This window comes from Phasianus colchicus, chromosome 1 (assembly GCF_987193195.1).
Source record: "Phasianus colchicus chromosome 1, bPhaCol1.hap1.1, whole genome shotgun sequence".
In the NCBI taxonomy this organism is placed as follows: Eukaryota; Metazoa; Chordata; class Aves; order Galliformes; family Phasianidae; genus Phasianus; species Phasianus colchicus.
The window spans coordinates 4568403-4592770 of record NC_143436.1 but is presented as its reverse complement, the minus strand read 5'-3'; the positions used below and the strand labels follow the sequence as shown (position 1 = coordinate 4592770).

At 48.7% G+C, this 24368-nt stretch overlaps 1 protein-coding gene and 1 long non-coding RNA gene across 6 annotated transcripts in view; one reads left to right on the top strand and one right to left on the bottom strand.

The window, feature by feature from the left end:
* PFKFB3 (6-phosphofructo-2-kinase/fructose-2,6-biphosphatase 3) overlaps positions 1–24031 on the bottom strand; it is a 38930-nt gene extending 14899 nt beyond the window's left edge. For 2 of the 5 annotated variants that reach the window (XM_090134316.1, XM_090134328.1), the window contains exons 1-3: positions 11681–11764; positions 4958–5075; positions 17–142 (exon numbers count right to left, since the gene is read on the bottom strand). In XM_090134316.1, coding sequence (XP_089990442.1) covers positions 17–142; positions 4958–5036 — 205 coding nt within the window. In that variant the 5' untranslated portion in view covers positions 5037–5075; positions 11681–11764. Of the gene's footprint in view, positions 1–16; positions 143–4957; positions 5280–11680; positions 11765–23915 lie in introns of those variants that run through there. The other 3 variants (XM_090134308.1, XM_090134323.1, XM_031609745.2) reach the window with 3 other exon arrangements.
* LOC116239615 (uncharacterized) lies at positions 11895–14989 on the top strand. Its single transcript, XR_004169137.2, has 3 exons — positions 11895–11979; positions 12508–12647; positions 14914–14989. It is a non-coding gene; the product is annotated as an uncharacterized LOC116239615 (long non-coding RNA).
* Positions 24032–24368: the final 337 nt, after the last annotated feature.

Below are 24368 nucleotides of genomic sequence, written 5' to 3'. Positions count from 1 at the left end.
CCTGTGAACATCTCACCTTTTGTTGGGACACCGATCCAGTTGAGATAGCGGGTCAGCTTCTTGGAGATGTAAGTCTTCCCCCGGGCTGGGAGGCCAACCATCACTATCACAGTGGGAGAATTGGCAAGCTGTGGCCCACAGGCTATGAGAAAGAAGAGAAAGCAAAACAAGCAGCTGTTAAATCTACCAGCTCATCTTCCTTGTTGTTGAGCCAGGACCTCCTCCAGGTCCTTTTGAAGTTACAGGGAGACCAAAAAGCCTCTGCACCATCTCTCCTGCATCTTCCACCCATGAGCCTCAGTGACCAAAACCTTGAGCAGGGAAATCCATCCACTCAGTTTCAGAATGGAATCTGCTGAATGAGCACATCAGAGCTGGAGCATATGGCTCTATGAGCCACAAGTGAGACAAGTGCCCCAGTTCAGCCACGCTGACCCAATTCAGACCCAACAGGACAAAGGAGAACATCTTGATGGCTGTGGAGGTACAGTTGGATTCCCAAAGCATCTTGCAGGATCCTCTGTGCCTCTGCTTTCCCATTAAGAGGAGCATAACCCCTCATCCCTATGATTGGCTGATCTTAGGAAAATCAAGAGGATGGCCCTAATTTGATTAGAACCATCAGCATATAAAAGCAGATACATGCAAATGATTTATCTCTTTCTCCTAAACCTAAGCTGGTTACTTTTTGTTATAAAGAGGATCCTGTATCAAACGAGTGGAAATAAACCCAGAGTGATGACTGGAAAGTTGAAGATGACTCCAATTCAATAAGACTGCATGACCAAAACGCAGACAGAATGGTGACAACGGTACCCAGGAGACTCACTTTTCTCCATAAATCCTCTGGAAAGTAAATTCTGGGGCAATGGATTGGTTCGTAGGAAAGCACACATGGCAGCAGCTCACTGCCCTCCCAAGTCACTGATGTTCACATGGCTCTACACATCAGGAGACCAAGGCAGCAAGCCAAGCGCTTTACAGGCAGGAAGGGAAGATCTTAACGATGCCTAATGGAATTTGGATTAGGCAGGCACCTTTCATACCACTCAGCATCACGTGTTGAGCCCTCCCAGCAAGGAGCAAGCCCCTCCAACGGGATTTCTCATCCACCCTTCAATCCTGGAAACCTCATGGGAAAGGAATGCGGGGAGTGAATGGCTGATGGCAGAGCCATAAAAATGTGCCTTAATTATGGGCTGTGAGCTGAGCTGCTCGCCTCGCTATGGGGCAGGTGGGATCCCGGGATGCAACACAATTGGTGGCTGCCAGAGGATGGAGGCAGCGCGGAGGGATTGGTCTCAGGGATGGGCAAACAAACCAAGAGGTATGCAGAGAGTATGCGAAACATGTGGCATTTCCCTTCCAACAAACAAACAAAAAAATCCTACAGCCAAATTAAAGCCACACGTTCAAATGCCAGAACTGCAAAGAGCCACTCATCATCTGCTTGGCTGTCTCAACAAAGCACGAGATGAGAAAAACTATCAAAAGGTGGGGTTTCTCCCTCTCCCCCACCCTCTTTAAGTATTCTGTGTTCCTCAGGACAGTGCACCGGGTCCCTTTTTGCAACCTGTCCCCTTGGGTGCCACGTTTCAAAAGGCCAGGGCAGCTCCCACTGATCAGCAGGCACTGATTTTGCACACTGGGGTACCCAGGGGGCTGCAGGCATCCAAAGGAAAAGGGCTTTTGCTCTCTGAGTGTGGAAGTACAGACAGAGAAAACGTGTCTCATGTGCTCTAACAACTTGAGAGGGAAAGGAAAAGAATTACACCTGAATAAACCAGCTCCTCCTTTCTCTAACTGCTAGCAGACACAAGATATTAAAGAATAGAGCCACAAGGTTTTGAGCAATTAAAATAATGGTGCTTAATGAGGGACAGGGACAATGCAGGGTACTGTTCGTGTAACCTTCAGCTCCAAATAGAACTGAGGCAGCCACAGAGCTCCTGCCTGCATGGGGGCAACAAAACCAAAGAGAACAGTTGAAGGAATCTCTCCCCAGATCAGTTTGCTACCAAACAGAAGACCCAAGTTCCCCCATGCTGTGAAAAAGGACCTGGTTAGGAACCTAGAAACACTTCCCAGAGGTCATTGGTGGGCTCAGCACATGCACCTACTTATCAGGAATTTGAGCCCAAATCCAGCAAAATCACAAAAGCCAGCCCTGAGCTCTAGGAAACTTTGCAGCAGGGATGAAACAGAACCCGTGTTTTGCTCCCAGTGCTTCACAAAGACCCAATTCATCATTCCTTTTCACCACGCTGGAAAGCTATCAGGGTTTTCAATGCATATTCATTACTCATTATGGACAGCAGTCCAGGTAAGCCAAGGTCAGGGATGACTTTCAAAAGGCTCCAGCAGCGTATTTCATTGAACGGCTTTGGTCAGAAGGGACCTTAAAGCCCACCCAGTTCCAACCCCACTGCCATGGGCTGCTGCCACTCACCAGATCAGGCTACCCAGGGCCCCATCCAACCTGGTATAAAGAACCTCCATGGATGGAGCACACACAACTTCTTCGGTCAACCCATCCCAGTGCCTCACAATCCTCTGAGCAAAGAATTTCTTCTGAACATCTGACCTAAATTTCTTCATTTTTAGTTAAAACTATTTCCCCTTATCCTGTCACTATTAGATCATGCTTCCCTTCCTGCTTATAACTTTTTTTCCAGTACTGGAAGGCCACAACAAGGTCTCCCCAGAGCCTTCTCCAAGCTCAACAAGCCCAACTGCTCCAACCTATAAGAAAATATCAAAGGGCCTTGTGCCTGGGAGCTGCTGAGAGCTCGCTGGAGTGCAGAAGGAAAAAGAATTATTAAAAATAAAAAAAAGGGAAATTTTCCTCTATAAATGGTTAAATAAAAAAGAGCCACCTCCCAAGTCCATGTGCTTTTACTGCCTCTTTGTAGGCAGCGCTCCCATGCGCCTCCCCCTCCCAAAAAAACCCACTCCACATCTTCCACGCCACTCAAATTCCCTTTTTTCCAGCTGTTTTCCTATTCCATTCTTCTGACACCTCCAAGGGACGCCTTCCTACACCACACATCACCGCCAGGAGCCCACAGAACCCACACCCATGCAATCTCTCCGCGTCCCACGTGCGGAGCCATGCGATGAACTGAGGCCCTCTGCCTTCTCTCCCCTCTGCATCCCCCTGCCCGGCCCCTTCCCAGCCCCTACGTGAGCGACGTGCAGCCGGACCCCCATTGAATGGATCGCAGTCAGAGGGCCGGATGAAGGCATCGCCGCATCCATTCGAGCTGCCATGCAGACGGGAACAATCGGGCCAATTATTCCACGCGCAGAGCATCCACTCGCCGGTTTCTCGTCGATGCTCTGCGAGTTCCTCCTGCTTTTCCCCCCACCGCGACCGCAGCAGCCTCACATCGAGCCTTTGTGTCCCCATTCTTTGTTACCGCCGAGGAATGGAAGCTGCCTATGGGAAACCGCTCGTTTCCAAAAGCCCAGTGGGGCTCTTTCCATAGATCGCAATGAACGATGCCTAAGCGGGGCTCGTTTCCACCCCAAAAGAAAAATAATTAGAAGCCAAGTTCATGACGAACCGCTTAATATCTTACGACGCTAAGAAAACTCTGCCCTATCAGCAACCAGCAAAAAAAAAAAAAAAAAAAAAAAAAAAAAAAAAACCAAAACAACTTAGGAATTTCTTTCAGAGGTGTCAGCCCTTGAGAAAAATCACATCACCGCACTCCAGCTGCAAAGCATTACACCATTCCCACCCCACTCCCCCCCCCACACACCATCGGTCCCACTAAAAGCAAAGCCCCGCGGCAATCCAGATGTTGCAGAGCCGCTCCCACAGATGTGCACGGGCCACAGCATCCCTCACGGCACAGCGACGGGGCAACCGCCGTGCAAATGAATGCAGCTGACAATCTGTTGCTTTGTTTTCCTTCAAACGTGCCAACTTTTCCAGCCAAGCGAAACGCAAAGCGGCTCAAAGAAAAACCATCGGAAACATTGATTCACCCAACTTCTTCCATCCTCCTCCAGGGCTGCAAAGTGCCACCTCTACTCTCTCCCTCCCCTCCCCCCTTCCTCCCCCCCCGAGGCCCTATGGATTCCCACAGTCGCCCATTGGGGAATCCCACGGAGCTGCCCTAGCGGCAGCTGTCAGCTGAGGGCGAGCAAAGAGCCGTGCTTGCTATCTATGCCACAGAGGCACCCACGCGTTCGCTTTTATTTATGAAAATAAATATTCTATTTTACTCTAAGCACGGAGTTCATTTCTGAACGGCCACATCCATTCCGAGCTTTGGTGCAAGGCTCGGAAATGCTATTTTATACCCACCCCCAACATCAGTGCAGGACTTAAAAAGATTAACCTCCCTGCTCTCCTCCAATCCTCCTATCTCACCCCTTAGCACAGCACGGAGACGAACAAACCTCATTTTTCTAAACCCGCTGTTCTAACCTCCCCCCCTACAGGCTTTGAATTCATTTCTAAGGCTCGGAGTTGATCACCAGGTATCCAAAGAAAAATCAAACCTCACACATGGCATAGAGCAGCGCGAATATCCTAGCAGATTTAAACAAGGAGCCCATCTTAGCGACCTGCCCCGTAGCCTTATAATCCCATCGGCATTACGGGGCGGAGAAAGAAGGGAATGAGGCCACACGCATCCCGGAGCGCTGTGCCTTCCTCCGACCGCCGGGGCTGGAAATGAATCACGGGTCGGCGGAGAGCGGAGGCAGGGTCATATCGCATCGCATGGGTAACACACACAGCACAGCGCACGCCGCGTTATAAGGCACAGATGACAGAGACACTGAATACCGCATGTGAATATAAAAGGGGATGTGCCGACATTGCGAGGGCTCGCCTCAGCTTGCAGCATCGCGCAGGACGGATGCGGGGCTGCTCCCATCCCATCGCTGCGATGCTACGACCACCCCCCAGCACCACCACCCCCATCCCCGTGCCCGTACTCACAGCGGCGGGGCAGCGCCGGGTGGTTGTCATTGGGCAGCCAGATCTTCTGGATGCGGCTCTGCGTCAGCTCCATGGGCATGGTTAAAACAAAGGTCTTTTTGCGCTGCTCCGCGGCCACCTTGGGGCGTTTGTACGGGGTGGGAAGGGAGAAAAAAATGGAAAGGGAGAGGGGAAAAAAAAAAAAAAAACGGAGGGGAAAGAGGTAAAATAAAAACGATTCGCTGCTTGGAGGATGAAGGGATGGGGGTGCGGGCACTGCGCGGTCACCGCGTGCACAGGAGGACGAAGCGCTGATCTTAACAACAAAACGCAAAATAATAAGTACAATAAATTAAAAAGACAGATTTTTCTCTTTCCGCTTTCAAGTCAAACCCTTCCAGCCGACTGCAGCAGCAGGAAAGGGGTCGGAAGGAACACCGAGCAGCAGCAGCACCACTTCTCTCCCTTCCTCGCACTGAAGCCGGCGAGGCTCCGGCGCCGCCTATTTGTAGCCCGGGGGGGAACCGGCAGCGGCTCCACGCCCCCGGGGGCGGGACGCGGGGGGGGGAGCGGCGATGCGCCGCTGCGGAGGGCGGAGCGGAGCGGAGCTGCCGCCTGGTGAGCATCCACAGCACTGCAGCGCGGACAAAGGCGGTGCCCCCCCGGCAGGCTTTGTTCGGGGGCTGGGTGGGGTGCAGGTGGTGGGGAGGGATGGGAGAGAAGAGTGAAGGTGGGGGTGTCGGAATGAAAGAGTGGAAGCGGGACGTGAAGAGAGAGGAAGGAAAAATGTGGACGAGGAAAGTAAAAGCTGAAACGGAATGGCAGTAAGGCAAAGGAAAAAAAAAAAAAGCAGGAAAGAATGTGATGAAGCAGAAGTGAAATGCAAATGAATAAAGCGGAGATAAAGTGCAAATAAAGGGTAGGAGTTGAACTGAAAAGAAAAGCTGAAATAAAATGCAACGAGGTAAAGCGGGACTCTAAATAAGGCAGGTGAATGCAAAGAAAAAAAAAGGCAAAAAAAAAAAAAACCAACAGGCAGAGAATGAGGGAAAAAAAAGGCAGAGAAATTGCACACACACAAAAAAAAGAAGAAAAATGAAGAAAGGAAGAAAAGAAAGGAAGAAAATGAAAAAATAAAGCAGAAATAAAATGTAAAAAAAAAAGCAGGAATTAAATGTAAAGCAGAAATAAAATGCAAATAAAGGAGAAAAATGCAAATAAATCAAGCGACAGAAGAAAATGACGAAATGAAGCAGAAATAAAATGCAAATAAAGCAGAAATGAAAAGTAAAAAATAAAAATAATAAAAAAAAAGCCCTAGAGAAATAAAAATTAAAACGTGAAATAGAGCAAAGCTAAAAAGAAAGAGGGGAAAAAAAAAAAAAAGAGTGAAGCAGAAATTGAATTAAAAAAAAATATATAAAGCGAAAGAAACGCGTTGCGAATAACGTAAGGCGGAACGGAAGGACGGGACGCGCAAAGGCGCGCTGCGGTGCGCGCATCCCGCGCGGGGGGGGCGGCGGCCGGCGGGGCTGAGGGCGCCGCACGTCGCTCACGTCGCACATGGCTGAGCCGGGCAGAGCCGCCGCCTCCTCCCCCCGCGGGGATCCCCGCGCCGCTCCGCCTCTTCCCGCCCCGCTCCGCGCAGCGCTGGCGGCCCCGGAATGAAGGAGAGCGGGGCGGTGCGTTCTGCGCTGCGTTCTTTAGTACGCGATGCATCCCCGCGTCTTTACGGTTAACCTGCGTGGGCACGGCTTGAGCTGTCCGCTTTAAGGGAATACCGTGTCAGGCTGTGTTAGCAACTCGAAGAAATGTTCTTTCCCCTCTCCTCTCCCACTGCAATAATTAAATTAAATTGCAGCCACCGTGCAATGAGGGGGACCTAAGAGGGGTTCTGGGTGGCCAGTGTATAAACCTAATGGCTGAAAATGCCACGTGTCTGCTTTTATAGGTGTTAACAATGCAAATATTGCGTGGAGATTAAAATGCCAAGAAGTAGCATCTGGGGTTCTATCCTATTCTGGATATATATTCAGGTTGCCCAAGGATGTTGTGGATGCCCCATCCTTGGAGGCATTCAAGGCCAGGTTGGATGTGGCTCTGGGCAGCCTGGTTTGGTGGTTGGTGACCCTGCACATAGCAGAGGGGGGTGAAACTGAGTGATCATTGTGGTCCTTTTCAACCCAGACCATTCTATGATTCTATTATATATATATATATAATCCTCTCTTTATATTCTTCTCTATATAATGCTCTATGTTATTCTATATACCCATGATATTTTTCATCCTCTCTATATATCCCTTTCTATATAATCCCCTGTATTATTCTATATATACCAGATATCGTGCTCTTTCCCTCCTCTCTATATATAATCCTCTATATTATTCTATATATATAGCATTCGACATTATTATGTTTTCCTCCTCTAGAAGCAAAGCTAGTGTATATTTTTGTAACCAACCCAGAAGGAATATATTTTTAGCTGCCTCCCTATATGGAACTAAGATGGATGGGGCAAAACAACACAGGGTACCTCCCCCTGCTATTCAGAGGCAAAAAGAGGGAGGTGGGGGGGGGAAAGCTGCTGTGAGGGAACTGGAGAGGATGCTGAGATTTGGGATGTGGGAAGGTATGAAGGTGGGGATGGCAGAGTGGCTTTTCACAGCTGGTCCTAAAATCACCACCTTGGGAACATTGAGAGGAGTGGGAGGAGAGCAAACCTCCGCCTGAGCGAAAATCACCGTCGCTTCAAATTAGATCCACCTTGTAATTCTTGGCTAAAGACAGCCGGATAACTGGAGCGGAAAGCCAGACCATCCTTAAACTCCTAAATAAGTGGCCTGGTTTTCAAAGGCATGAGCAGCCAGCTGCTGCCAGGGAGGTCAGCTGGAAGGAGCATCATTACTATTTATAAGGCAAGCTGATTTGTAAGGGTGGGGCAGCACGAGATGTGTGGGGAGGTGTAAAAAGGGAATGGCTTGAGATGTGCAGGTGCAAGATGGGCTGCAATGACCTTGAAGGGTCCACAGGCAGTGGGGGTGGAGGTGGGAGTGTGAAATCCCAATTCCATGAGAGCAAAACCTAAGGTGATTATAGGTTGTTAGCATCTCTGCTGCCACAAGCCCAAACTCCTCCATTCCCTGCTTTGTGTCCCTGCTGATTGAGCAGCTCATCCCAAACGTGATGTGACCCAAAATCAAAACCTCAAGTCCCCATCCCTTTAGGGATGACAGCTAGCCAACCTGGCATTTCTCCCATGCCATCAAAATGCAGGGAACGGCAGCCCCAACTCTGACTAAGTGTGATTCATCACCCTTTCCCTTTCTTTTCTTTTCTTTTTCTTTTTCCCTTTAATGGAAACTTGAAAGGAAAGTGTGAGAGCTATTCATGCCTACGCTCAGTGCAACACATCTATTTGTGATGTGGCACCGAGGTGATGGGGAGCAGTTTGTGTGATGCTCAGGGGGTCCGGGAAGACAGATGGAATCATACAATCATTAAGGCTGGAAAACACCACTAAGATCATCTCATCCAACCATCAAATGGAGTTCCATCAGATGGAGATACCCATGAAGTTGCAAATCCCAATATCCAACCTGATCCTATGATTCTATCATTCTGCACGGTTAAAATTTGGAGATGGTGGGTCAGAGTTGGGCTGCTGTCACTATAAGGATGCAGCTCTGTATGAGCTCAACAGCAATTCCCAGCGTGGCCTCAGTTTACCAATCTGTGAATTGGGCACAGTTCTCTCTGATTGCAAAATTCAACCAGCAGCTGCCCAAAACATTGCCATTGCCCTAAAGACACCACGTTGCAACAGAGCAAATTACTCATCTGGGATAGCAGAGGGCCATTTATAAACAAGAGTTGAAAACAAACTCTTTCGTTTCCAAAAAATGTCAGCAGGACCTTGGAGGAACCAAGAAAATTGTGTTTGCAATGTACTGGGGAAATGGGGGCTTTCATGAAGGCAGAGATCAAGAGGCTGTGTCCTCCACTTGCTGCTGGCAGTGCTTTTTGGGGGGGATCCTGCAAGCATTTGCAAAAGGCAAGCAGAGTGGAAGGGTTTGCACTGGAACATCGCGTGCTTGGAGCTGAGCTCCAGTCTCCCAGCCCCATGCAAACACCCAACGAACCCATTCCCCCATCCAGGGACAGGCTGTCCAGGTTTTAACCTATTGCACTCTGCAATTGAACCTGGTGTGCTAAGGGAATGTCATCCTTCCCCAACAGTAAGCAATCTCCAAGCATTGAAATACACCAAGCAAATGCTCCAGGCTGCCCAGCGCACATCCGCTGCTGCAAGCGGTGGCTTTTCTTAAAATAGCTGCAAGCAGAGAAGGGAAGATAATTCACACGGGTTCAGACTTGAGGAACAAGCACTGATATCAAGGGGGGGGGAAATCCCCACAGAGGAACAACGCATTGCCCAACCCCAGTGTACCAACACCATCTCAGCTCTGTGCTGGGAGCTGCTCTTACCATGGAGCTGCAAAGATAGAATCATAGAATCATGGAATGGCTTGGGAAGCTGCAACCCTCCCGCCACAGGTAGGGCCACCAACCTCCACATTTCATACCAGACCAGGCTGCCCAGGGCCTCATCCAGTCTGGCCTTGAACATCTCCAGGGATGGACGGGGCATCCACAACCTCTCTGGGCAGCTGTTCCAGCACCTCACCACTCTTGTAGTAAAGAACTTCCCCCTGACATCCAACCTAAATCTTCCCTCCTTCAACTTAAAACCATTTAAAACGAAATACAGCTTTTAGCAGTGACCAAGCAACAAGTGGCAAAAAAAAAAATAAATAAATCATGTGAGCTCACAATTGTGCATGTGAACTCTCTTGCAGCAATAGGTGCAGGAAAAAAAAAAAAAAAAAAAAAGAAAACTCACATCAGTGCCTTGCAGCAAAAGTGATACGCCCTAAAGCTTTCTTTAAATGCTTTTTTGGGCTGTATTGAACAAGTGTTTCTGGTTGCTTCTGCTCAGCTCCTGCTCTGAGCCCTCCTGAGTGCAGTTGTCATTGCACTGGGTGCGATGCAGAAACTATTTCAGGACAGTAAATTCTGCCTGAAGTCAACCCTCCATCTTGGAGGGCTTTTTTTGTTTTATTTCTCTTTTTCAGACAAAAGGATGAGGGTTCAAACCTAGTTAGGACCTGGTTTACAGCAAAGGGCTTTGCAAAGGGAGGACAGCGGTGCTGTGGGTGGGGTGCTGGTGGTAACTGGGTGAGTTAAAGACAGATAGTTTGGGAAATGGGAGTTGCAAACACATTGCCTGACCACGATGAATGTGTGGGAAGGATGAGAGCCTGGTTTAAACCCAGTTCCCCAAGTTAGAAGCAAAATCCTCAGGGATCCTTCTGTGACGGGGGTGACAGGTCCCTGGGAAGTCCTCATAGGGCCAGATGAGGGTGTGAGATGGACTGCAAAGGAGCCCTTTACCCCGATGTTCCTGCTTAAAATCTCAGGGATGACATTTAATTCATGGATCCATCTTGCCTAAACCAAAGAATCAGATACAACCGCAACTCTTCTTCCAAGCTACTATAATGTTTTTCCATTGGAAAGCACCAGGAGGAGGTCCCTATGGCTCACCTATGAGAGCACCCCGTGGGGCACTAACTGAGGTGAGAAAAGTTACAGTCTGAACCTCTCCTGTAATTCTCAAGAAAGAAAACTAAGTTGAACATAACATTCTGAACCTGCAATGCCTACCAGAGCGGGAACATTTCTCAACGCTGCCTGAAAGTCTGCTCAGAAATGGGTCCGAGAGGTTTGAGCAATGTCCTGTGAAAGCTCCTGACCTCACAAGGCAAGAGCAAAACAGATCTCACCCCATAAACTGCTAAATCAGACAGATAGCTGACTCCCTGGGCTGCAGAGACAGACACAGGGTTTTTAAATGGTTAGAGGGCAATTGCATGGCAAGCAGTTGGGAATATTCCAGTCTTGGGAATCTGATATTGTTTCTTCTTGGCATGAAATGTGTCTGTAGAACTTCAGGCTTGGTCCCAACAGAATGGGTCAAAGGGTGCAGATACGCCAAAGCCAAACTCTAGGTGGTGGCACTGCCACTGACTCCACGATATTCGTGTTAGCCTGGCACTGGGCTGCACCTCCTCCTCCCAGGGACTTCCAGTTATATCAAACCAACATCTCCCACTCTGTCCCCATACTTTTTTCAATGGGAAATCCCTCACTGAAGCCCTGGGGTTGATTTAGTGTGTGATGCCACAAGATGGTACACCTGACTTCAGGTGACCTGGTCCCTTACCAAGATGCCACAGTCCCCTCAGACAAAGCATCCAAGACGAAATCCTGCTAGTTGGAAAGAAAAGTGTTTACACTATTACTGTATCCCAAGTGAGCCAGATCAGACAGCACCTGCCCTGCTGCCAGCATAACCCTGCCATATGCTGCCACAGTGCCTTCTCCAGGCACATCAGCAGAAATGGATCACACCACATCCACACCTAATCCTAAGTGATAAAGCAAATCAAAGATCCAGCCATAATCCCACTCTTTTGGGGCAGGTTGTGTTAATTAGGAGCTTAATTGCCAGCCCAGTAGTGCATATGGGATGCAGCCCTCCAGGTGCATAGGGAACACCCTACAGAGCAGCCCATTCAACTCATTTAAAGCACAAGATGGTCACCCTCCGGAAATCACAGCCTCTCATTATCCTGTGGACTCTGCTATCGAATTATTTCCTAACATCTTATTTGCACCTGCCTTTCATTAAGAGCCTGGATCGTTATCTCATCATTGCAGATTATTAAATCCAACAATGGCAAAGGCTGTGGCCTTTCATTCTGGGACTGACTCACCTTGTGATGTAACACGGACAACCTCAGCATCACTATGGCAACCACTGGGCTTCTCAAAGAGTACTGATGTCATGAAGCCAGATGCTGGGGGACGGTGTGTGGAATCTCTCAAAGAAGTGGGAGAAACTACAACACAGTCACAGAACTGCACATATTAAAAGTTAGCCCCAGGGCAGCTGGGGTTAGGGAGAAAGGAGACAGGAGGTAGATTGAGTGGTTGCCGTTCCTGAAGCTTGAGGAGCTACTCGTAGGTGCAGATTAATTGCAGCCTGGGTAAAAGGATGTTCTTTTAATCTCTGCCATCAACCCCTGCTGATATCAGTATGGGTCCCAGTGTTAGTTCTTTTATCAGCAGGTGATAAAACACCATTCTACTGATATAGGTTGGTTTGTTTACTATCAGGTAACATCCCAGGAGGATCTGCTCCCTTTGGAGCATGGCTTCTGCCCACACCCACTGTATTTGGGAAGGATTTATGTCATTTGGGTGGCTACAAGAATCTGGATACCTTTGTCCATTTCTACCTCCCATGGAAAGAAACGGACAGTCCCAGAGCAATTCACTTGCCCTGTTGCGGATATTGGCTGTAAATCAAGCCAAGCTGTGTCCTGGGGGTGTCTGCAGCCCGTGAGCGTGGAGGTAGATATTAGTGCTGTCTACAGCTATCAGATGCAAAGCTTGGTGGGCTCCAGAAACACAATTCCTCATTCCTCAAGGCACAATTCACACAGGGAGTCAGGAAGAAGCTTTGATGAGGAGCTGCATTTCGAAACTGCGTACGTGCTGGTGATCTTTCCACACCCTTGTGAGCACATCTGCCATATCGACAACTCGCTCATCCCTGCTTCCTTGCAGAGCTGGAGTGATACAGGTGATTGTTTCCCAACAGCATCCCACATATCTCAGCTCCAAAAGCCATGATTGGGACCAACACCACTGCTTGGGTTGAGCTGTTTCTTGGGTCAGCCTCTCTAAAGGTTCACCTCTCCGTTTGACTGATGGAAATCACAAGCCATCAAGAAGCAAGGAGCTTTCAGTGTCCCACTTTTGCTTTTAAACCTGAGACCTACAGGGACTGCTTTTAGGACATCTGTGAAAACCTAGGAGGCGGTATGGTCAATAGGTTGAAAGTCAGACTAAGAAAATCCACAGCTATACTGAAAAAATGTCCAAGAACCGGCCAGCTGAAAGGCCACTGTGAAATGGCAAAGATTTCTGAATCCTCTGAACCAAGAACAGAAATAATCAAGAGATGAAAAACTCTGGTTGAGGAGCTGCTCATCACACAATGGACAACTGAATTTTGCTTTTTCCTTCATTGACATTTTCCAATCAGACACGAAAAATATTTATCTGGAATTCTGGGACAAGCTGAAATAATATGCTGCCAAACATATTTTCTCAAATATATTTATGTTTTTATTCTTTTTCTCACAACTACAAGCTGTTAACAAATTCGAAGGAAAAAGTCAGATGGAAGCACATTGGCTATTCTATTGACCATGAGTTGTCCCTGCTAAATATGATGGAAAAGGGTGGAAAATGCATTCTCATTATAACTGCTTCAATATTTCTGGTCACATTACCCATCAGGAGCCCAGAGCAAAACTCCTTTCCTTAAGGAGGCTGCAATTCTACCTTCCTCCTCCTCAAAACCCAAGCGAATGACTATAGGAGATATGTGTTTATCTCACATGTTCATCCACAACGTGTGAGTGAGCCCAGCATGTCTCCATTTGAGCCTTCAGAGACAGGAAGGTCAGAGCAAGGGTTTCACATTTCCCAGCCCGGCTGTTTACTCAGTGTTCAGGAGGCATTAAAACAACTGCAGGAGCACAGCCTGAGTCAACACAAGCTCCGACAGCCGCCCAGGCAGACTCTCCTGCCAACTTCCCAATAAAGAAAGGGAACGGTGCTCAGGCTGAAGGCACGACCTTCCTTTGCTTCCTGTCATGCTTTTGTCGCCTGGGCTTGCATAACACAAAGTGTTGGGCCCTTGTGGATGCCCTGTAGATTGGACAGACCCTTGGGTTGCACAGACTCTTGGGTCAGACAGGCTTTTGGGTCAGACAGACTCTTGGGTTGCCCAGCCCATGCATTGAGTCAATGGGAACCCCAGTTTCCTGCACCCACGGGGATGCTGACACTCATGGAGCCCAGAGCATTTCCCACAGCTCCAGCTATGCAAGGTAAAGATAAAGGTTGTCGCTACTGAGGACCTCATCAGTGTGAGACGAAGGCAGATAAAAAGACCTGAAAGCCCACCTCCATGCAGCCTACCAAACCCAGACAAGCATAGCTCCCTTGGTTGTGGAACACATGCTGGGTCACATGAGATAGCCTTCTGATGCTGCTTAAAAATCTGGTCCTTTTGCATTCAGAAAGACTCAAGTCATCGATGAGGAGGGGTGACTAAGTCCTGGCACTGGCGCACACCAGCCACATCCCACATTGCTTTGTTTTGTCTTGTTTGCTGTTAGCCACCGTGGCCATGGCACCAACCCAACCCCACGGCTGCAATCCACAGCCCAAACCAGAAAAGGTAATCACAGATTTTCCAAAATTCGGCACTGAGACAGGAAATCCCTACCTAGGAAAGGCCATTTTCCACCCACTGTCCTCTACCAAGGAGTTATGAAAACTGCTGTCATTGCAACAACAATTTGTTGAGCACTTTTTAAAGTTTTATAAAATCACATTCAGATTCATAACGCTGATGTGTTTGACTTGGGTTGGTTTCTGAGCAGCTAAGCTGCACCCAAAAATTACCAAAAAAAGAAATACAGCAGCAATTAGAGGCAATTTCATGCTTAAGAGAACCAAAGACTTTGCAGACCGTGCTTCCCTGTGCACGTGTTATTCCCAATTGCTGAAGTGGAAACCCATTGCCCACTTTTGGCAAAGAAACCTCAAAGAAACAAACAAACAAATCACTGTTGACAGGTGACTCTTCCGCCTCAACTCATCCTTCTCAGGGCATGGTTCTACAACACAGAGATTTCGGTGGCAAAGCTGCTTAAGAGTTCCTCTTCCCACCCCAAAGCCTTGTCCTTAGATGTCAACTGCATCCAGCATTCCAGCTGGGAAATTGACATAGATTGGAAATAACTAACAGCTTTTTTTTTTTTTTTTTTTAGGAAAAAATTATTCTCAGAAAAAGTGGTGATGCATTGGCACAGGTTGCCCAGGGAAGTGGTCGAGTCAATGTCAATGGAGGTGTTCAAGAAAAGGGCAGATGTAGCACTGAGGGACGTGGTTAATGGCCATGGTGGGAATGGATCAACAGTTGGATGGATGATCTCAGTGGGTCTTTTCCAACCTTGATGATTCTGTGATCCCTCAGTGCTGGAGCTCCCTTGGGCTGTCAAAGCCCAAATCTCAGCCCCAGCCACATCCTGCTGCTCCCATTAGAAATCTTTTGCTAATCAGAGGGTTTTATAAGAAAATCATCGAGCAAGATTAAAACCAACAACTCAAATCTTTGCCATGGGCACGTTAGGGTCTCCTATTGGCATCAAGATTGGACGCTCATCTGGCTCATACCCTATAAAGGGACAAGTTTCCCCTAAATAAATATATATCAATGACTTAGGAGCTTTTATTCTCCACTCATGCAGCAGTGCCCATTTGTACTTTTAAGGGCAGAATAACTCAGTTTCCTGGGGCTGCTTGCAAACAAACACCCTGTACAGCAGTTTCTCCCTGTTGTTTACCAAACGGTCCTCAAGCTTTCCTAGAATTCCCTCCTAGGCAGAAGAAACCCAAGCACCAGCAGTTGCTGTTCATGCTCCCATCGCGTGCTGGAAGCCGGAGAGACTCGAGGTTGGGAAGCAGAGGCAGCATTTCCTCCCAGCGCACACGCGAGTGGGGCGTGCACAACCCATGCAGCTCTGCAGGCTCACACGTGCTTGGGAGTGTTGCATTGGGCCGTCCCCCGCATGGCAGCGAGTTCTGCATGGCCAAAAAAAGAACGTGTAAACAAGTTTACCCTGCTGCCCTGCTAAAGTGCTCTCCCCGGGTCAGTTTGGGTAAGCCAGCTGCTAAGCGGAGTGCTCGGGGTTTTGGCTCAGGGAGGGGAATCAATCATTTTGACTGGAAGGGTTTGGAGTGTTAACCTGAGCCCTGCTGCAACCCTGCCCAAAATCATGGTGCTGAGGGCAGTGCCTCCTTTTTTCTGCAAATCCATGGCCTATTCCCCATCCCCAAAGCAGCTTTATTCCTACCCAGGTCATTTTGCAAGGAGAAGTTTGTCCACTTCACTCACACTCTGCATGCTGATCTCAAATAATCCAGTCTGGGGCTGGATGAACAAAGCTTTCCCTGATATCCAGCCCAAACCTCTCCAGGTGGGGTTTTAACCCCTTGCTGCTACCCAAAAGAGTAAAAGCTCTGTGTCACACTGCTGCAGGCACAGAGCAGAGATGCACACCAGGACGTCCCTGCCCTGGGACAGGGGACACAGTGCTGCATGCTCCAGCAGGGACAGGCTTGATGCAAAGAGCACTGGATCTGTAGATAAGATAAGATAAAGGATTTGGACTGCTGCCACACTGCTGTTGGAAAGGAGTTGGCAGCATGCCTGCAAGCACTGCTAGATGCATGTGATGCTGAGAAGCCAGGATTGCATGCATCTCCCAAAATGCACTGGAGATGTGCCAGGTTTCAGAGGGGGATTTCTCACCAGCTCGGTTGCCCTGTGTGTAACAATCACAATTTCCCTTTGGAGAAGCAGCATCTTAAAGGAAAAAAGGTCTAGGAATTGAGGCTGAGAACCAAGCAGCTCATTGTGTGAGTGTACACGCACAAATGTGTGGCATGGAGATGGCACCCAGAACAGTGCTCTGACAGGGATGGGATGCAGCCAGACCCATGCACAGCATTAACCCTGGAGCAGAGCTACCAGCAGAACCCCCAGTGTTGTCCCATCAACCCTCCTGATGAAGCCCCACGTCACTGTGGGGCTGGGGACAGCCTGTCCGAGTACAGTAGCACTGCTGTAGGCACACAGTACAGTGCACAGGACTCACTGTCTCATGGTATCGAATTGCTGTCTTTGCAAGAAATAGCACAGGCTCGTTGCAGTCCTGTGTCTCTGCTCAGATCCTGAAGATCTCCAAAGAGCAGCTAAAGCCACAGCCACCAGCAGATTGCTGCACCCTCCAATGCCTCACTTTTCCCTGCCACAAGTCATATATCTGGTCATCCTCAGATGAGGATTGACATGCTGGGGAAAAAGGGGAAAAAAATCTCAGCATCCAAATATGAACCAATAGAATGATGTCCTTGGGGTAAAAAGAAAAAACAAAGTCATGAAAAAAGGAAGGAGGAAAAATACTGACAGGGAGGTGGCAGAGCCACCATGCCTGGAGGTGTTCAAGAAAAGGGCAGGCGTGGCACTGATGTGATGGACATGGTTGGTGGGCATGCTGGGCATGGGTTGATGATTGGCCTGGGTGATCTCAGAGGTCTTTTTCAACCTTAGTGATTCTATGATTCAGTTTGTGCTTTTGGGAAGAGGTTGAATCAGGGAGAGCAATACCAAGAAGATGTTTCCTAACGGGATTTGTGGGAAAGCACAAAGAGAACAGGTTTGTGCTCTGGGAAGGAGAAATCTTAGAGGGAGAAGCATGGGAAGAGCTTTCAGATTGGAAAAAAAAAAAAAAGTGTAATGAAGAAATTGTAACTATTCTCAATAGTGAGGAAGATTGAAGGTAGGTATGTGATAAGTTGCCCAGCTTTAGAGGAAAATATGGTGAAACATTCCCATGGGAGGACAAGGAGTTGGTTGGAGCTTGATGATGTTCCTTGAGGTCCCTTCCAACCCAAGCCATTCTATGATTCCATGAGTCCCCTTGAGGGAAATATTAGAGAAACTGAAAATTGCTCACCTGGGGACCATCTGTGATGGCCTTTTTTTCAGCCTTTCTGCTGCTAAAATGTGTCTGTGTTTTAAAAAAAGCCGGTAGCCCTACAGAGACCAGAGGCGGCTCTCGTGTGCGTGTGTGCACGCACGCAGCAGGCGAGCAGCAATCACGCCTTGCTGGCTGCTGGTTTTGAAATCCTCCCACGTTCTTCTGCTAAAAGCCCGTGGCCATCTGATTTTATGCAAACACCTCCAGAGCTTTGCCTTCGCAAGAAGGGATCTCAGCGGGTTCCTGTCGCGGGCGAAGATGCGGGGATGAAACTGTGAGCAGGGAGAAGATGTGAAGGAGGTGAAGGGTAGGATCTGGGAATCAGAAAGCCTCCAGAGGTTGTTTTTTTCTTATGGCAAGATGGATTTTTTTCATAACTGTGTTAGGATGTGGTGTGTTAGGATGGGGTTGGGCATGTCCAGGTAGGTTCTTCCTTCCTAGGGTGACCACTGAGATTGGTCTTCTCTAGGTAGACTGGGCTTCCCATGCTAGTGGCACAGGTAAAAAGCACTTAGATTGTGTTAACTTCTGTTCATTGTGAAAATTAGGAAATACTTCTTCTCAGAAAGAGTGAAAAAGCAATGGAGCAAGCTGCACAGGGAGGTCATGGAGTCACTGTCCTTGAGGGTGTTCAGTAAGAGGGTAGATATGGCACTGAGGGATATGGTTTGTGGGCATGGTGGGGATGGGTTCATAGTTGGAATAGATTACCTTAGAAGTATTTTCCAACCTTAATGATTCTATGATTTTACGATTCTAAATACAGCAGAGGACAGTTTTCCATCCATGCAGGAGGAAGGCAGGAGACCAAGAGGAGAGTTTTTCCAACAGCCCCAGGTAGCTTGGTGGCTGCCTGGCCCTGGGAAGGCAGGCTGGAGGGATGCCCGTCTGCTCCCAGGTCAGGAGATAAAACAATGCTATCAGGAGCTCTGTCTTTACCTGGTTTCACAGAATCACAGAATCACAGAATGGCCAGGGTTGGAAGGGACCTCAAGGATCATTAATTTCCAACCCCCCTACCATATGCAGGGCCACCAACCTCCCCATTTAATACCAGACCAGGCTGCCCAGGGTCCCATCCAATCTGGCTTTGAACACCTCCAGGGATGGACGGGGCATCCACGGTCTCTCTGGGCAGCTGTTCCAGCACCTCACCATTCTCATAGTAAATAACTTCCCCCTGACATCCAACCTAAATCTTCCCTCCCTCAACTTAAAACCATTTCCCCTTGTCCTGCTGTTATCTACCCTTTCAAAAAGTTGAAAATTCCCAGACTTGGGAAGTCTGAGAGGCTGTAAAAACCCATCTTTCCCAAACAGGTGGTTTCTGTGAGCTGGGTCCCCAAAAGCACCCATAACAATTCATAGCCTGTTGTAAGCCTCTTATCCCAATTTCAAGCAATTTCAATTGGGCTTTGCTGCTTGGCTTGCCCTGGTGGTGCTTACTATACAGCCCCATGAAAGCTGCACCAGCACCAGTAGGAACACAAGCACTGGGCATGGTGCATCCTTCAACACATTAAAAGCTCTTAACAAATGCTAGAAAAGGCTAAGGAAAGTGTAATGTCACAGTGGAGAGGTGATGCTCATTGAGTGCTTTCTTGGAGAGCAGGGATATATTAGGATGGGTGTGATTTTGGGGATGGACACCTGTGCATTTGAGTTGTTTTGCCCAAGGGGCTGAAGTGAAACTAAGAGCCACAAGGAGCACACTCTGTTGAGAAGCACAGGCCATTGGGAAAGAGGGACCCAAGGGAGTTTCCAGTCTTCCAGGAAAGGTGATTGATGAAAACAAGGTGACGTTTTAATTAAAGCACGAACCAGTGAGTCAGAAAAGCTGGAGAAAGCTCGGCCACACATTTCCTCCCTGCCCTTTGAGCAGATGGCTTTGAGCAGATGCCCACATGATCGCAGACATCAAGACAGACCCCACAGTGGAGGATGACACCCAAACCCCCCCAGGCAGCTCCCGACAACTGCTCTGCTTCTCTTCAGCTGTGTCACTAGGAGATGTAATTCATCTGTGCCCGTAAATTCCCCTTTGACACGAATGCTCAACACATGCACAGGACTGCCAGGAAAGCGCAGAAGGAAGCAGTGGATGACGTGACCAGCAAGCACAGCAGCGTGTGCATTTGCAAGTCAGAGTGATGAAAGGTGACAAAATTAGCTGTGTAAGTACCAAATATCTGCAGAAAAGCACATCTCCACCCTTTGCTGTAATCAGTCTGGAGAAGTAGACAGGTTTGCGGCAGGGTGTGTTGTAATCTGAATACAGACATACAGGAGTTATGATTTCATAGGATCATAATCATAGAATGGCTTGGGTTGGAGGGGACCTTAAAACCCATTCAGTTCCAACCCCACTGCAGAGGGCTGGTTGCCACCATCTAGATCAAGTTGCCCATGGCCATATCGAATGTGGCCTTGAATGCCATGATGAGACATCCACAATGTCTCTGAGCAACATATACCTATTGTGCTATATGCAGGGATGCCCTCCATTTTGCTTTCAGACTAAGGAGAGTTGCTTAATTCAACTAGTATGCAAAGACCACAAGGCACCACTTCGTTTCCCATCTCCAGCCCAGCAAAGCTGAAGTTTCAGACACAGATCCCTCAGGAGCTCCCGAACTCCTGTGCATCTCTCCTTCCTTTCCCACTTCTGCAAGCTGTCACTGCTCCTCCAGACTGTGCACATGGTCCTGCTGCAGTGTGGTGAAGGATGGGGACATGCAGTGGCCACTCCATGTACCATAAGGAATGCTCCATGGGGGACTTCCTCCAGACATACACAGCAACCCTGTCTGGAAATGGGACTTTTTCAAGCCTAGAGAGCAGACAGTGTGGAGGTTTATCATGTCTATGGAGTTGCAAAGCTGCTGCTGACATCTCTGAGCAACTTTCTCTAGCTGTAATGTCTCTTCATTGCAGGGGAGTTGGACCAGATGACTTTTAAAGGTCCTTTCCAACTCAAATGGTTCTATGGTTCTATGATCTAGGCAGCAGAGACCCTTTCCAGGGATGTGGTGTCCCCCATCACCTCTCCAAGCCACAGTCCATGCCGCATTCAAGCCTGCTCCCATGGAATCACAGAAAGGCTTTGCTTGAAAGGGACCTTAAATACCATCAGCACTCAAAAAGTATGATCTTTGGCCATACCAGAGAAGACCACTCATGCTCAAAATCATCACCAGCCACTGCAGAATTTGTCCTCTCATATATCAGCCCCAAGTCTTTATTCTTTCCCAATTCCCAAGTTCCCTCAACCTTTTTTCATCGGCAGCCTTCTGATCATCTTCAGGGCCCTCTTGTGGATCACCTTCAACAGTTCTGCATCCTTCTTGTGCTGGGGGCCCCAAGCCTGGACACAATGTCAAACACTTTATTGTAGACCTTGCATCCATCAAGTCCTTTCATATTGCTAACTTCTGGAGCCATACCCATGACAGCCCATTGGTACCAGCATCATGTGTTCAGTCTCTGCTGTCTGGCTTTCAATCTGATCTCCAGGCCCTTTCCAGTCTGTAATACTACACTAAATTTTTTTGTCTTTTGACAAATGTGCTACTCTCTGCCAAGATCCTGTTTGTTTATCACTTGCTCACTCCTAGACTTCCTCCCATTAGTAATAAAGCTGTATTTTTCAGGCCAGGTGAAGGGTGTTTTAGTTGAGAGCTCCCAAAACTCCCATCAGCAGAACTGCAGCATGGCCAGCATTTGTCAAGATAAGAAATGAGATTTTCTTCAGTGCTCCCAGCCGATGTGCTAGTGTGTAAGAAATCAATTTCTTCTCTGAGCCCATTGCTTCTAACTGTCCTTGAGCATCCCCGCTAGAAATACTTTTCTTTATCATCTGAAACTGTCAAATGCCTTGAGGTTGGCTGAATGGCAACTGTAGTGCAGGCATGAGCCACAGATCCTGAGGTGATGCCACTGGCTGCAGTGCCTGGAGAGGAAGGAAGCAAAACAGAGCCTACATGTGCAGGATTCAGCATCAATTTGTCAGGGAAACCCAGGAAAGTGATGCCAAAACTGTAAGACTGAGAAGCCAGGAAACTAGGGAGAAATCTGCATTTTACTCCCAGGATACTCTGTTTCCACATGAAAACATGGCTGGAGGCCTTCAACATGAAAACCCCAGTCTCCATGTGCCTCAGGCTACTTGGGGTTTATGAAGCCTCCAGGCACAGCTTCCTCTGTGCAGCTGTCAGTAGCCCTGAGCAAGCCCTGGGGTGAGGTGCTTCTCCCAGAAGGCTCCCAAAGGCTCAGCCTTCTTGCCAAGCTGGCTGGAGGCCTCATTTTCCCTTGGGAGGGTTGTCTTTACATCCTGACTCCAAACCCTTTGGGGCCACCACCTTCAGCTTTTCTAGTCTCAGCAAGTCTTACAGTCTTCTTCTGCAAGAAGGGTTCCCTGCTGGGGGGGCTCTTTGGAATGGCTCATGAACAAAACATGTCTGCACTGCCCTCTGAGCTGTGTTGGACCTTCCCAAGGTCTTTTTGGAGGAGTTGCAAGTTGATGAGGGAGCTGCTGGCAGCTGCTCTGGCATTTCAAGGTTGACCTTGAGAGGAGGTTTGTAAAGGAGCTGTGAATGGGACAGAGACCAAGAGTTCCAGAGCTGAATTCTCCATAGCAAGGTGACGAGGACATGCAGGGTAGTTGTGCCACAACATAGCACCATGGCCACACTTTGCTCCCTATCCTCACCAACCAGGATTTTTCATTTTCAAAGCCTGATGCATTTTGCACTCCTCCCACTGCCTGCCGCCTGCTATCTCTCCTTCTGCTCTAAATGAATCCGTTTATCGCCTAAAATTAAACCAAGACCCGCAGCTTACTGTGCTGTCAGGATGCGAGGGTGTGAACCACATCACTTCTCATTAAGCCTTAAATGGCAACATCAATCTCTGCGCCTGAGATCAGGGGCGCTGCGAACATGACTGCAGGCAAACTGCCTCACACCCCAAACATCCTCCCCACAGCAGGGAGAGGTGAGAAAACCCAATCCAGCCACCTCTTCCCAGTTTTCAGTCCATCCCTGCTGCTCTTTCACACCACACCAGCCTCAGCGTGCAGCATCCCTGCAATGGTACCCTGTGCCCCTTCCCCAGCTGCACACCAGCAAGGAGACACTGCTCTGCTTCAGTAAAGGTGGGTTGGAGGCTGAGCAGCATCCTCTCCTTATGTCCTTGCATGCCTTAGTTTACCCCCGCCTTTTTATCTCCTGCATAAGTCTTTTCCTCACCCAGTTTCTCCATCCAATAGAGCTCCTGGGACAAGAAGCCACCATGAGCATCCCTACCATGCTAACACCACCCTGATGTGACACATGATGATAAGAAGGTGACAAGAAGGCCTCCATTTTTCAGCAGCTCAGGGAAGGATGGAAAGCTCATCCATCCACCTGCAGGGCAGCAAACAAGTGCTATCAGAGCTGAGAATCATAGAATCATTAAGGTTGGAACGGACCGCTAAGATCATCTAGTCCAACCATCAGTCCATCACTACCATTCCCTCTAAGTCATATCCCTCCGTGCCACACCTGCCCTTTTCTTGAACAACTCCAGGGATGATAACTCCATCACCTCCCTGGAGAGCCTGTTCCAATGCCTCACCACTGTTCCTGGGAAGAATTTTTTCCTAATATGAAACCTGAGCTGGGTCCTCCTTGCCCCATGCTGCCAAGCTGAGTAACAGCATGAATGCTCTCCATATAACGGAGTTACATGAGAAAAAGATTTTTAGGGATGAGAGAGCATGATGTAGGGCTGGGCGGTGGAATACCCCTCTCAGAAGTCTGTCTCTTCCCAGGATTCAAGCAGCACAGTTCCTCCAGCTGAGCATCTCCCAAGGACAGACACAAATGCATGCAGGTTGCCAGTTCTCAGCCTGCGTCACCCCAAAACCCCCTCCAGCACCTCATACACTGGCACAGAAAGCTCCTGCTAGCCTATCCTCCTTCTCTCTTACACCACCCAGAGCAAGTTTACCCCAAAAAGCAGAGAGAAACTAAAAACCCACAGCCAAGGGCACACATTTCTGCAACCCCCCCACACCAGCATCATAGCATCTCTGCACCCTGGGCACACAGCCAAGCTTGGTGCTCCCATCTTGCACCCCTAAAAAAGGGTTTGTGGGACACTTCAGCCCCTTCCCCAGCCCCCCTCCCCCCCCCCCCCCCGAGCCCATCTGGACGTGCTGCCCACCCAAAATCCCCAGTCTCTACCTTTGCGGAACGGCATGGGTGGGTGGGATGCAGGGCTGCGCTATCGATGGCAACGTCCGGCTCTGTGTCTTAATTTTATCTTCCTCCTTCCTCTCTTTTTTCTTTTTCTTCAGAAGGAAATGGACATATTTGGGCAAAGCCCGGCAGAAACCGGCGTCATTTGGAGGCAGGCGTTGCCGAAAGGAGGAAGTTCTTTGGATTTTGCAGCTCTTAACCCTTTGCATCCCAGAGACTGCAGGGCTGCTGAGCTGAGAGCAGCAGAGCATCAATCTCGTCGTTGTTTTGCAGTGCTATTGGGCCAAACGAAGAAAATGCTGCTTCTCCCAATACCAGGAACCCAGGCATTCTATTTAGCATCCTCTGGCCACCCTTGTACAAACAAGCTGGGCTGAAGCTCACTGGTGGTGCTCCCCAGGGCTCAGTACTGGGGCCAGCCCTGTTTAATACTTTCAT